Source organism: Quercus lobata, chromosome 12, assembly GCF_001633185.2.
Source record: "Quercus lobata isolate SW786 chromosome 12, ValleyOak3.0 Primary Assembly, whole genome shotgun sequence".
NCBI classification, from domain to species: domain Eukaryota; kingdom Viridiplantae; phylum Streptophyta; class Magnoliopsida; order Fagales; family Fagaceae; genus Quercus; species Quercus lobata.
Genome location: NC_044915.1, coordinates 39150096 through 39162398, shown reverse-complemented (window position 1 = coordinate 39162398; position 12303 = coordinate 39150096). Strand labels below are relative to the sequence as shown.

The 12303-nt window shown below is 32.4% G+C and overlaps 1 protein-coding gene across 1 annotated transcript; it reads left to right on the top strand.

Annotated features, from left to right (window-relative positions):
• Positions 1 to 8972: 8972 nt before the first annotated feature.
• On the top strand, positions 8973 to 10674 carry LOC115971823 (3-ketoacyl-CoA synthase 6-like). Its single transcript, XM_031091887.1, has one exon. The coding sequence runs from the start codon at positions 9036 to 9038 to the stop codon at positions 10500 to 10502; it is 1467 nt and encodes a 488-aa protein (XP_030947747.1). The 5' UTR covers positions 8973 to 9035; the 3' UTR covers positions 10503 to 10674.
• The last annotated feature ends 1629 nt before the right edge of the window (positions 10675 to 12303 follow it).

Genomic DNA, 12303 nt, shown 5'->3' with positions numbered 1-12303 from the left:
ACACGACACTAAAAAGGTTAGGAACCAAATTGACACAATTAAAAGGTTAAAGACTAAATTAATATTTGATGTAAAAGATAAGGACTAATTTTGTAATTTACCCTTAATAATTAATAGAAGGCTTGCATTATTGCAAGCAAACAAAAAAGAAAAAGGAAATTGTTATTGAACCTTTTTAATTAAGCACATTGTCATATTATATTAGTTGTGACATTCTATTCAGATGCTAGGATTCTAGAAAAAAGTGGAGATAAATTTCAAAATAAAACAAAATAATTTTTTTTGGGTTTATGTGGCACGTGAGGCTTGGAAAAGTATTCAATACTTCTAGCGCACAGCAACCCTTCTCTTACATGAACGATAGATCTCACATTGAATTTAATTAATAATTATACCAATCATGTTAGCGAAGAGAGTATCACATTAGCGTACTCCAAGAGTCTTGAATAATTACTCCATTAGGATATTCTCAAAATATGAGTAATTACTCCATTAGGTTTACCCTAATTTAGTGAGTAATTATTAGGTATTATCAAAATATGAATAATTATTCCATGAGGCTTACCTTGGTTAAATGAGTAATATTTAGGTATTTTTTTAAAATATAATCGACCTAGCACTTCACACCCATAAACACAAATTACTTAATAGTACAAAAATATGAAAGTGGGATTTTATTTATTTTTATAGTTATGACAATGAGATTGGTGAAATATGAACCTTCGATATTTTCATCGAAAATACTAAGAGGTGTCACTTGAGTTACAAATTGTTTGTTGACAAAAATGTGATTTTATTTAATGTAGGATAGAATATGTAATTTAATTTTTGTTATATATTAATTTTGACATTTTTATGTAATTTTTGTAATTACAGGTTTAGGGTTATTATTTCCTTTATTTCAGGTGTTTTCAATGCTTTTCTAGTTAAATTAGGGTCTTATTTCAGAATATGCCTACATAAATGTTACACAAATATAAATAAATTACTTAAATATGACATAAACTAAGTCATATTAAAATATAAATTTTTATATTAGGTGACTTGTTTTTATTGATGTGGAATACCAAGTTCACCTTAAACCTAACTTAATAGTGACTTTAAGGGCTAGGGCAAAGGCAATAGTGCTTTCGTTTGAGCTTCAAATTCCATTTGGCTTATGGGTATAAGAGGTATTGTCCACTTTTTATTTCTTTTTCATATAGGTGGGATTTAATTCAAGATTCATTGTATAATTGTGTAAATTCGAAAGACATTACCAACATAAAATAAAGGCCTCAGCAGTGCTTGATGAGTCATCGCTCTTATCGGTGTATCCTATCAATGTTTCCACCTCAAGCAATGTAGGTTTGTGCATCTTGGGTCCGTCGACTTAATCTGAGCCGACAAACATCTGAGAGCCCATTGGGCTCTGTGTCCCAACTCCCAATTGGTCTTTTGGTATGGTTCAAGAAGTCCACAATGAGTTAACACCTTGGACTTTGTGATCGCTTTGAAATTGAGACCTTCATTTTAAAATCATCAAAACTTGTCGCAGCTCCTTTACATCGAGTAATGTCCAAATGAAAACAAGAAGTTAAAAGAGAGAAGGCAGCTGCAATTTCTATAGATTTTTCCCTCCACAACTATTACCGAAACCAATGCATTATCATTCCCACTTCCCAGGAGATGATGAAATCCGATATGAGCTCTGTAGTCTAGCTATACTCTATATAGCCTTTCATGACTTCATATTTTCGAGATTCTGGGAACTACATTTTATTAAGTTTTCTCATGATTCAGGGCAAACCAGGAATTAAAATCATCAAAACCTGTCGGCAGCTCCTAAAACGATATTTTCTAGAAAATAAGTCATTTTTCAAGAAGCATTTTCTATAAAATTATCTCATTTTTAAATGTTTGGTAGCAACTTTAAATAAATTGAAAAAAAAAAAACCTCTCAACTTTCCTTATTTAGCTTGCTGTGGATAAAGTTGCTTTCTAAAACAATCTTTAAAAATAAATCATATTTTTTATGTTAACTAAAGATAATTTTTTTTTTACTCATCTTTTTTTATACAACCAAACACTGGATATCACACTCACACATGGACAGGCAATAGGGACAAGTAATCCAAATAAGGACTCTCTTGATTATCTCCTCATGCAATACATTTTGTATGGTTGGTCCTTTTCAGCCACCCTTTTTTGGGGTGTAACTTTGAAAGAGAGTCATGATGGACCCTCACATGATACATAAGGCCATGTTTGGAGGCTGTTCGGATTTCTGATTTCCATAACTCATAACTCAGTTTTCATAATTCATAACTCATAACTCAAAAATGGTGGGACCCATGATGGAAACAAGTTATGAAGCTTGTTTGGATTTCAATAACTCTGTTTTCAGTTTTTGTTTCCATCACTCAATTCTCTGATTTTTGAGTGATGAGTTATGGAAACTGAAAACACATTTTAGTTGTTTTCAGTTTCCATAACTCTGTTTTCAATGGCATTTTCGTAAATATATTGACATGGTGGCCCCCATTTACTGTGTCCTGTCTCTTGTCCATAACTCTTTCTTTTTTCTTTTTTTTTTTTCCTCTTCCTCTTCTCTTCCCAAGCCACTCTCTTCTCTCCATACCCATCTACCATTAACATAACCCATCCTTCAAACCATCTCTTTTCCTCTATCTCATCATGAAATTTTTTTTCTTCGTTGTAAGCGCTTTTTTTTTTTTTTGGTCTCAGCTCTGCAGTTCCTTTCTTCTTTCTTTCTTTCTTTTTTTTTTTTTTTTTTTTTTTTTTTTTTTTTTTTTTTTTTTTTTTTTTTTTTTTTTTTTTTCTAAAGCTGCACTCCATGATCGGGTAAGGATGGGTTTGGGTCTAAAGCTGCACTCCATGATCGGGTAAGGATGGGTTTGGATTTGGATTTAGAGTTTCAAAATATCCACATGAGTGGGTTTCAAAATACCCATTCCTTGAATACGGCGATTGGGGTTTCGGCGTGGTGTCCTAGCCGAGACCGTGGACGAAGATCTTGCAGTGGGTCGGGTCCCCATCTACCACCTTTTAGATTCGATCCGCCACATCACGATGCTTATCTACTCGTTGTCGCCGTATCGGTTTGTCGTCGTCCTGTCATCGCCGACTAAGGTGGAGGTGGAATTAGCCGTTTGATCATTGGGCGCATTTTGTTGTTGTTGTTTCTGTTTTTGTTATTGTGGTTGAAGCTGGGTTCGGGCTTGTTTTGTTGTTGTTGTTATTGCTGTTGCTGCTGCTACTGTTGTTGTTGTTGTTGCTGTTTTTGTTATTGTGGTTAAAGCTAGGTTCGGGTTTGTTGTTGTTGTTGTTGCTGTTTTTGTTATTGTAGTTGAAGCTGGGTTCGGATTTGTGTTTTGGGAGAGTAACAGGGGTGAAGGAGGGGAAATGATAAAAGAGAAAATGGGGGGCCCACAAAACAGTTTTGCTTTGACCAAGTGACAAGTATGGAGCCCACAAACAGTTGAAAAATATTGAGTGATGAAAAGTGAGTGATGGTGCTAAACAGGGTGGGGTATTTTAAGTGATGAGTGATGAGTGACGGAAATTGAGTGATGAGTGATGAGTGATGAGTGATAAAAAAAAAAAAAAAAAAAATCCAAACAAGTCCTTGGTTTGCCCAATTCTCATTACCCATTACTTAATTCTCATCACCCATCACTTCCTTTTAGTGAGACCCACACCATTTGTGCTATTTGGCTTTATTTTGGTTTCTCACTTTCCATCACCCATGACTCAAAAAAGTGAGTTGGAGTATGGAAAATGTTGTTTTCGGATCATGAGATATGAATGATGGTGGCAAAGTTATAATTAACTAAAGCCAAGTGGGTCTCAGCTGAAGGTCAAGTCCCATCCCATGCAAAGCAAGTGCAGCACTCTTTATGGAGCCAATGCTCACATGCACTATTCCAATTTCACCTTTAATGCAATCACCTCAGAATCACTCTCATTTCCTCTCTTCACTTTCACATATTGCTCTGTTCAGACCAAATTAATAACTAAGTTAAATGTGGTTTTTATTTCCAAAAGTATGTAATTAGATTTCATTTCAAGTACTATTTTGATGCTCTGTTTGTTGTTTCAGTAATAATGTTTTCTAGAAAATAAATCATTTTTCCAAAAAAAATGTTTTCTATAAAATTATCTCATTTTTCTATATTTTGTAGTAACCTTAAATGAGTTGAAAAACAATTTTTTAACTTCCCTTGTTTAGCTTATTGTGAGATAGAGTTGTCTTTCAAAAAATATTAGTGAATAATAATCTCTAAGAATAAGTTATACTTTTTATGTTGACCAAAAATAGTTTTCTTTTGACTCGTTTTTTCTAATGCTACTAAATACTAGAAAATACGAAAAACTATCTTTACACAATGTTTTCCATCAAAACAAATAAAGTGTTAACGCTTATACTTCACTATGCCAACATAATTATTGATGTTTTTTTTAATACTCTTGTTCTTATAATGTTGACATGGTACTTTGATCCACATACTAGTATTGCAAAATGCTAACTTGGTACATTAATTAACCCACATACTAGTCTGAATTAATCAAAATAGATAGAGACATGTGACATGAACACAATTATTTCTGTTTAAAGTCTGTTTGAGAATAGCTTATTTAGTTGAAATTGAAATTTTTTTGCTGAAAATACTGTAGATAAAGCTAAAAAATTGCTGAAATAGTACAGTGAGACTCATGAATAATATTAAAAAGTGCAATGGAACCCATGAATAGTAACAAAAATAATCTAAATAGTAAAAAAAAAAAAGGTTTTTTAAGCCAATACCAGATGCAAGCTTAATGTGCTTTATTTTTAGAATAATGCTAAGAGTACTTCAAATTTTACAAATTGATGTGTCACAAATTATAGACACAAAATTCAAATTTTATTTATTAATTATTGAATTGGCGTCAAGTCATATTATTTGTCATGTCTTAATCATTTGTAGTAAAATGTATAGTAACTTTAGTTTTTTTTTTTTTAATAATAAAAATTTATGTCTTTGAATATTATGATATTGCAAGAAAAACGTATGATCTAACAGATCATCTCATGCACTATTATAAGGACATGTGTGGATTACGGCTTACTCAACTAATAAAGCCTATTTTTGTCAAATAAGAGACATATGATTTAAGTCTTAGGGACCCAAATAAATTGACACACCCAACCTATATAAAGAGTTGAAAGTGAGTTCAAGCGGTGTGGTCAATCGAAGTTGTAGGTTTACAATATTTAAAAAAGTGCATTTTGGGTCGAATGTTAGGTGGAAGGAACTTTTACTTGGCCAGCCCAACTCGACTATAATTAAAATTGATACTGCTTTATGTTTATCAAAATTTCATTGGGAAAAATACCACTTGGAAACCTCAAAAGTTTTTAAATAATTATTTCTTGTTAGTGTAGGCATATTATAGTTAATATCTAAACAAATTAAGTCATAATCCTCCCAAAATATATGTCAATATATGTCAAGTGAATACACACGCATGCACACGCGCGCATATACACACACACACACACACATATATATATATATATATATTGGGTAAACTATATATTTGGTCCCTAACCTTTATAATGAATGTCAATTAGGTCCATATCCTTTTAAATGTGTCAATTTTGTCCCTAACTTTTGGTATTGTGTCAATTTGATCTCAGCCGTTAAGTGATGGATAAAAATGCCAACCTGATTAACAATAAAAATAAAAATTACATGTGTACTGCTATGTGGAAAAAAAAAGAATAATAATTAAAAAAAGGAAAACTATTTTGTGTTAAAATTAGGATCTCATCCTAAACGATGAAGGTTTCGGGCTGCTAACCTTCCGCAAAGACCAAAAATTAACAAGTTCCTATTTGGTTGCCGAGAAACTGTAAGAAAAGGAAATAAAAAAGCAACTAAAAGACTTAAAATCAATCCAAAATGAAAATTTTCTATTATTTCCGTTGCAAATTTTAATGAATCAAATACAAGAAATAACAAAAAAAGCAATTCTTTTGTTTATGGTTTTGACACGAAATCCTTTATAGGCAAGGTTTTTTACCCATTTTGTCTTTTTCATTAGTAACTAGTAAAGAAAGTAGTGGAAAGATCCTGCCACCTTAAAAAATATGTTGTTGTATTACCGTTGAGCTTTGGAAACAAGCAAGCGTCAGTCCTAACTAGAGAACGTGGCTTGTATCATCTTCATGGTTTTTAAATGTTGAACAGTGACTATTCAAATGGGCTTGGGAAAAAAATTGATCGGCAATAAAATGGGCTTCGCCATGAGCAAATGAACTAATTTGCCTCTTAACTATTTTATTGGGTTTCATAAAATAAAAATTATTGGGTACTAAAGTGTGCTTTGTCATGACTTAAAAATAATTTAGAAACTCAATAGCTATTTATGTTTTTTTAGAATTTAATAATTCTTATTTGTATTATGAAAGTTATGTTATAAAAAATACTATCTATATTTGTTTTGGATTATTTTAGTTAAATTTTCAATTTTTATTTATTCAATATATTTATTTATAATTTAAATGATTATTAAATAAATTATGACGTTATCACAGATCGACTTCGGTTTTATCCTGGTTCAACTTTAAAAATCTCAAACATCTTCCTTTTACAGTTTATTGAAAAGTCCGGGTTTCAAAACCATGATTATCCTAGAAGAATTTGAGGCTTTCAGACGACATCATTTTATTTTTTACACCATATTCCCTGACTTCTCACTAAATTTTGATCATACCCCTAACCCTTCACTATCCTTCTCTCGGCTCTCTCAACCTCCATGTCCTATAGTATTGGAAAATTTTTATTTTGAAATGATAGTAGGTCTTTCAGTTGCTTTTCTACTTTCTTTTTCTACGGTTTCTTCGCAACTAAACAGGTTTTGTTAATTTTTGGTTGATGCAGCACTATGAAATTTGTTTGTTCAAGTCCTTTAGGATGAGATCCTAATTTTTAACATAAACTGGTTTTCCTTTTATTTTTATTTTACTATTATTCTTTAATTTTTATTCTACATGGCAGTACACTGTACACGTATGTGTTATAATTTTTATTTATTTATTTTTTTGCAGTTAGCCATGTCAGTATTTTCCATCCATCACTTAACGGCAGGGAAAAAATTGACACAATTCCAAAAGGTTAAAGACTAAATTGACACATTTGAAAAGTCATGGACTAAATTGACATAGCATAAAGATTAGGGACCAAATATGTAGTTTACCCTGTATTTTTATATGAGCACACATACATATATTAATATATAAACATAGACAAATATGCATATATTTGTTCCTTTGTATTTACTTAAACAAAAATTATTGAAAAAAAAAATTAATGCTTTATGAGAAAGGAATTGAGTAACACCACTCTAAAATTCTTGATTTAATTTCTCATTTGAACTTTTAACATGATTAGTTTCAATTATATATAATCTTTTCATATAAGATTATATAAAAGTTCAATAAGAAATAGCCATACAATATTGAGAATTTTAAAGACTTAACTTTAAAAAATAAAGATGAATGTAAATTAGGTATTTTTATAATCTTACAATATACTTGCAGCTTTATTCTCATTTGTAAAATAATTTTTGCTTTATTAGAAGTTCAAATATTTAAAGAGTTTGTATTTAAAAGATTTTACTTCATAAATTTTTTGAGAGGAGGATCGAGCTCACAATTTTTAGGAGGGGCCAAAGCCAAAAGGTTAAAATTATAAATTATTTTTGTAAAGATATAAAAATCTCCAACCTAATGCAATAAATAGGTCCACCCTTTATAAAATTAATACTATGTTTGGAAGTTTGGAGGGAGAGGAGAGTAGAAGGGAGGAGAGTAGTGAAGAGGAGAATAGAGAAGAATGGTTATCCTCCATCTTATTTAGATATTTTTAAAATTAAGTAACGGAGAGAGAAATAATTAGTATTTTCATAGTTTATAATTTAATTAATATGGTAAGGGTAAATTTGGTAATTCATTTGGTCAAGCATTTCTATGTTCTACTCTCCTCTCAAATCTCTCCAATTTGAGGAAATTAAAAATGAGGGGTTAGAAGTAATTAGAACCCCTCCAAATCTCTCCCTATTCTCCTTTTAAAATAAATCAAAATAAGGTAATTTAACTTACTCCCTCTCCCTTTACTCTACTCCCTTTTATCCAAACAAGGTATAAGGTTAACCACGACTCCCCCAAAGAAAATTTTATGGTTTTTCTGCTCTACTAATTTTCCTTCCTTTTTGCCCTCATTGAATTACTTTATACCATGTTACATTGGAGGCTGAAGTTATTCAATATTTTGAGAATATTGCCCGTTACTCTCACAAGAATATTGGGTCTTATCGGCCCACTAGTTTAAGAGAGTTTGTCATCTTGGAACACCTGAAGGGCCATTTCCTTATATAGTTCATCATGGAAATATTTCTGATCTCTGAACTGAAGTCCTTGCATCCAACACACCTCCATGAAAAGCATACACTTTTTCTGATAAAGATTAAAATGAGAGTAAATTCAAACAACTTTTCAGGTAAAGAAAAGCTGTCAAAGAAGTAGACGAGTTGCCAATCTGAAAGTGTTATAGCTCACGATGGTCAACCAACTGTTGCCTAACCTTTAAAACCAACATTCATTTCCTTTTTTTGGGAATCGATGCCTGTCACTATGAATCATTCATTTGATCACCCTAATACCTATCCATATTTATGGCATCAACTAAAATCAAACGAGGAATTTATCTCTCTATACATTACAAAATCTTTTGCATTGTTTTTCTAGAAGCATGGAAAATCTATGAAATGATAACTTAGAGTTTTGACAAGAGAAAATGCTCCCAGGTAGTTATTATTATGTAGTTATTACAACATGTTTAGGCTCAACTGCCACCTTCGACTCACAAGAAATATGTACCAACTTGCATTGATAACCATACTGGCCCTCATTTAAATCGTTCATTTATACCCATCACTACTAGCCTGATCAAAGCCACCATCACCATCTTCTCCACTACCTCTCTCTAATGGAGTCTTTGTCTAAGCTTAGCCATGACCCTCTTCAACATACCACTACCCTACCCTCCACTCTTCTGTCACAGCAACTTCATTCTATTTTCTTGGAACTTCTAAGCTTTTCTGCTGTCATACTTATAGCTTCCATAGAAGCATTTTTCATCTTACATCAATGGAAACCCATTTTCCATTTCCTCTTTCTCTGTTCTTTCATCCTCTTTTTCATCCTCAAACTCTTCCTTTCAAAACCTCCTCCAATTTATTTAGTTGACTTCTCATGTTTTAAACCTCCAAGCTTTTGCAGAATCCCCTTCTCCTCCTTCCTTGAAAATGCTTCCTTATTTCAATTCCATGACGCTGAAAGCCTCTCTTTCATGGCCAAAATCCTCACTACTTCCGGACAAAGTGAAGAGACCTGTGTGCCCCCAGCTTTACACTACATTCCACCAAAAACCCATCTACGAGAATCCATCAAAGAAGTCCGTATGGTGCTCTTCCCTGTCATGGAAGACCTACTCTCCAAAACTGGTCTCTCTCCACGTGACATTGATATTCTTATCGTAAATTGTAGTGGTTTTTGTCACTGTCCTTCACTCTCTTCCATTATCATAAACAAATACTCCATGAGGAGTGATATTAAGAGCTATACTCTCTCTGGTATGGGATGCAGTGCAAGCGCTCTTGCCATTGATATGGCTCAAAGTCTCCTAAAAATCCACAGAAACTCTTATGCTCTTGTTCTTAGCACTGAAATCTTGTCTTCCGGTTGGTACTCAGGAAATGACCGAACAAAGTTGCCCCTTAACTGCCTCTTCAGAACAGGCAGTGCAGCCATTTTGCTTTCAAATAGAAAAGAAGCAAAGGAGTACTCAAAATACAAGCTGTTTCGAACACTGAGAACCCAAAGAGCCTTTGATGACAAGGCTTATCTTTCAGCATTTCGTGAAGAGGACTCTGAAGGAAATCTTGGGGTTACACTGAAGAGAGATTTACTACAAGTCGCTGGAGAAACTCTCAGATCAAACATCACCGTTCTTGGTTCCTCAATCTTGCCCTTATCAGAGAAACTTTGGCATGGTGTTTCAATTTTATGGAAGAAATTTATTGACAAATCTAGTGAAATATACGTGCCAAATTTCAAGACAGTGATACAGCATTTTTGCTTGCCAACATCAGGGAGACCAGTGATCAGAGAGATAGCGAAAGGGCTAAAGCTTGGAGATAGAGACATGGAAGCTGCATTAATGACACTACACAGGTTTGGTAACCAGTCTTCCTCTTCATTGTGGTATGAATTGGCTTACTTGGAAGCTAAAGAAAGAGTGAACAAAGGTGACAAGGTTTGGCAACTTGGTATGGGCAGTGGGTCCAAGTGCAATAGTGTTGTTTGGGAGTGCATAAGGCCCATTATTGGAGAGTCCAAGAGGGGCCCATGGGCTGATTGTATTTGTCGTTATCCAATCATGGCCGTTGATTAAGGGATTAGCCGATAATTATTAATTAATATGGTGATTAATTCTACTGTAAACATGCATGTAGAAGAAGCAGAATCCTAAATTGTTCCTTGTCTTTAATTAGTTTCAGTCAGTCTTTTCATTTGCTATTTAATTTTATGGGTAATTTAAAGTGTTTGTTGGACTGGGGTATTAATTGTGTCTACTGCATTAAGTGGTTGTACCGGACTCTCCCAGATCTGCAATTATCCTCTTTATTTGAGAAGAAATGGAGACATCAACTTTGGTATAATTTTGCCCCATAACTTGGCACATGACGAGTTGTGTTTAGTAAGAGTATGTCTTCACATGGTTCACTGAGACATTCTTACTGATCACAACTCACCATATGACAAGTTGTAGTATAAAATTGTGTCAAAGTTGATATCCCAACATTACTCTTATTTGAGCGAGTGGACAATAGAGATTTAAACCTTTATTTTTTGTAGAGGAAAATACGATGTAATTAATGTCAATGAGTTGTAAGTCACTTCGTCACGATTCCTTGTATCCTTCTAATGAAATATGTAATATAAATTTTATATTTGTAATTTTGTATATGAGCAGTGATTACTACATTATGTGTACGAAACATTTAATGTCATTTTACCATTTCATAATTATAATTAAAATTGTATTTTCAAAAGAATCAAAAAATGATTTTAAAAGAGTATGTATGAAGTGTGTGCAATGTGATTATATACCAAGAATTAAACTTTTTATATATCAATTGTATACAATAATTTATCCTCCTTCAACCTTCTTTAATTAAATTATTTATACGATAAAATTTAGTTACAAAATTGGTTGTAGCATTAGACATAACTTTACTCAATAAAATAAACATTACTATATATTTTAAAAATCTAACCGTTTAATTGCATATTCTTTACGTTCTTAATACATATATCAAATTTTGTGTTAATCAAATATTATTTACTCTATGATCTATAAATTTATATTTTATGCATAATTTTGAACTACAAAAACTTGCAATTTAAAAAATTTATTGATAACATAACTATTGATCTTCAATTTTTTAGAAATTTTGCAAGTATGGAGAATATAAGAAAAATATGTCATCCAATGGTGAATTTGTCAAAATTCATCTCCAATAAAAAGATATTGAGTAAGATTGTAGTTTTAGGCTACAACCAATTTTGTAGTTATTAAACTTTATCCTTATTTATATTTGTGTTCTTATGAACCTTAATAGTAAATGACATTAATTTTAGGGTTTGATTTATTTATATTTATCCTCCTTTGTATATTAATTGTGCTCTTATGGGACTTGGGGTTTGATTTATTTATTTATTTTTGGAGAAGATGTGTGATTGAAATTTTTGGCTTTAGGTGACTGATAGATAGACATGGCAAAATGGGTCAGAATTTGCGGACCCAACCTGACCCGAAAAATACTTGATCCGAACTTGAATTTGTTGACCCAAATCAAAAAACGGGTTGACCCGTGATCCGACCCATTTTTTGCGGGTCAACCCGACCCGAATAACCCGTGACTTGACCCATTAAAAAAATTCGCTAAAAAAAATATTTAGATTACGGCTTGATGCTAAGTGCATAAAGCACAAAGTACCGAAACCAATAGATTATAGATAAATGTTCACACTTCACAGACATGAGACAAGACAAGACAACCTATTTATTAAAAAAAAAATTCTCATTCAATTTGATACAACAATTCACAGCTCTGAGCTCACACACTTGACTCGCAATTTCAATCAAATGTAGTCTAGTAGTCTAGTACACTAACACAATAAATGGCTAG

What these genes read in the sequence shown, in the direction of transcription:
- LOC115971823 (XM_031091887.1), top strand. Translation starts at nt 9,036, where the DNA reads ATGGAGTCTTTGTCTAAGCTTAGCCATGACCCTCTTCAACATACCACT.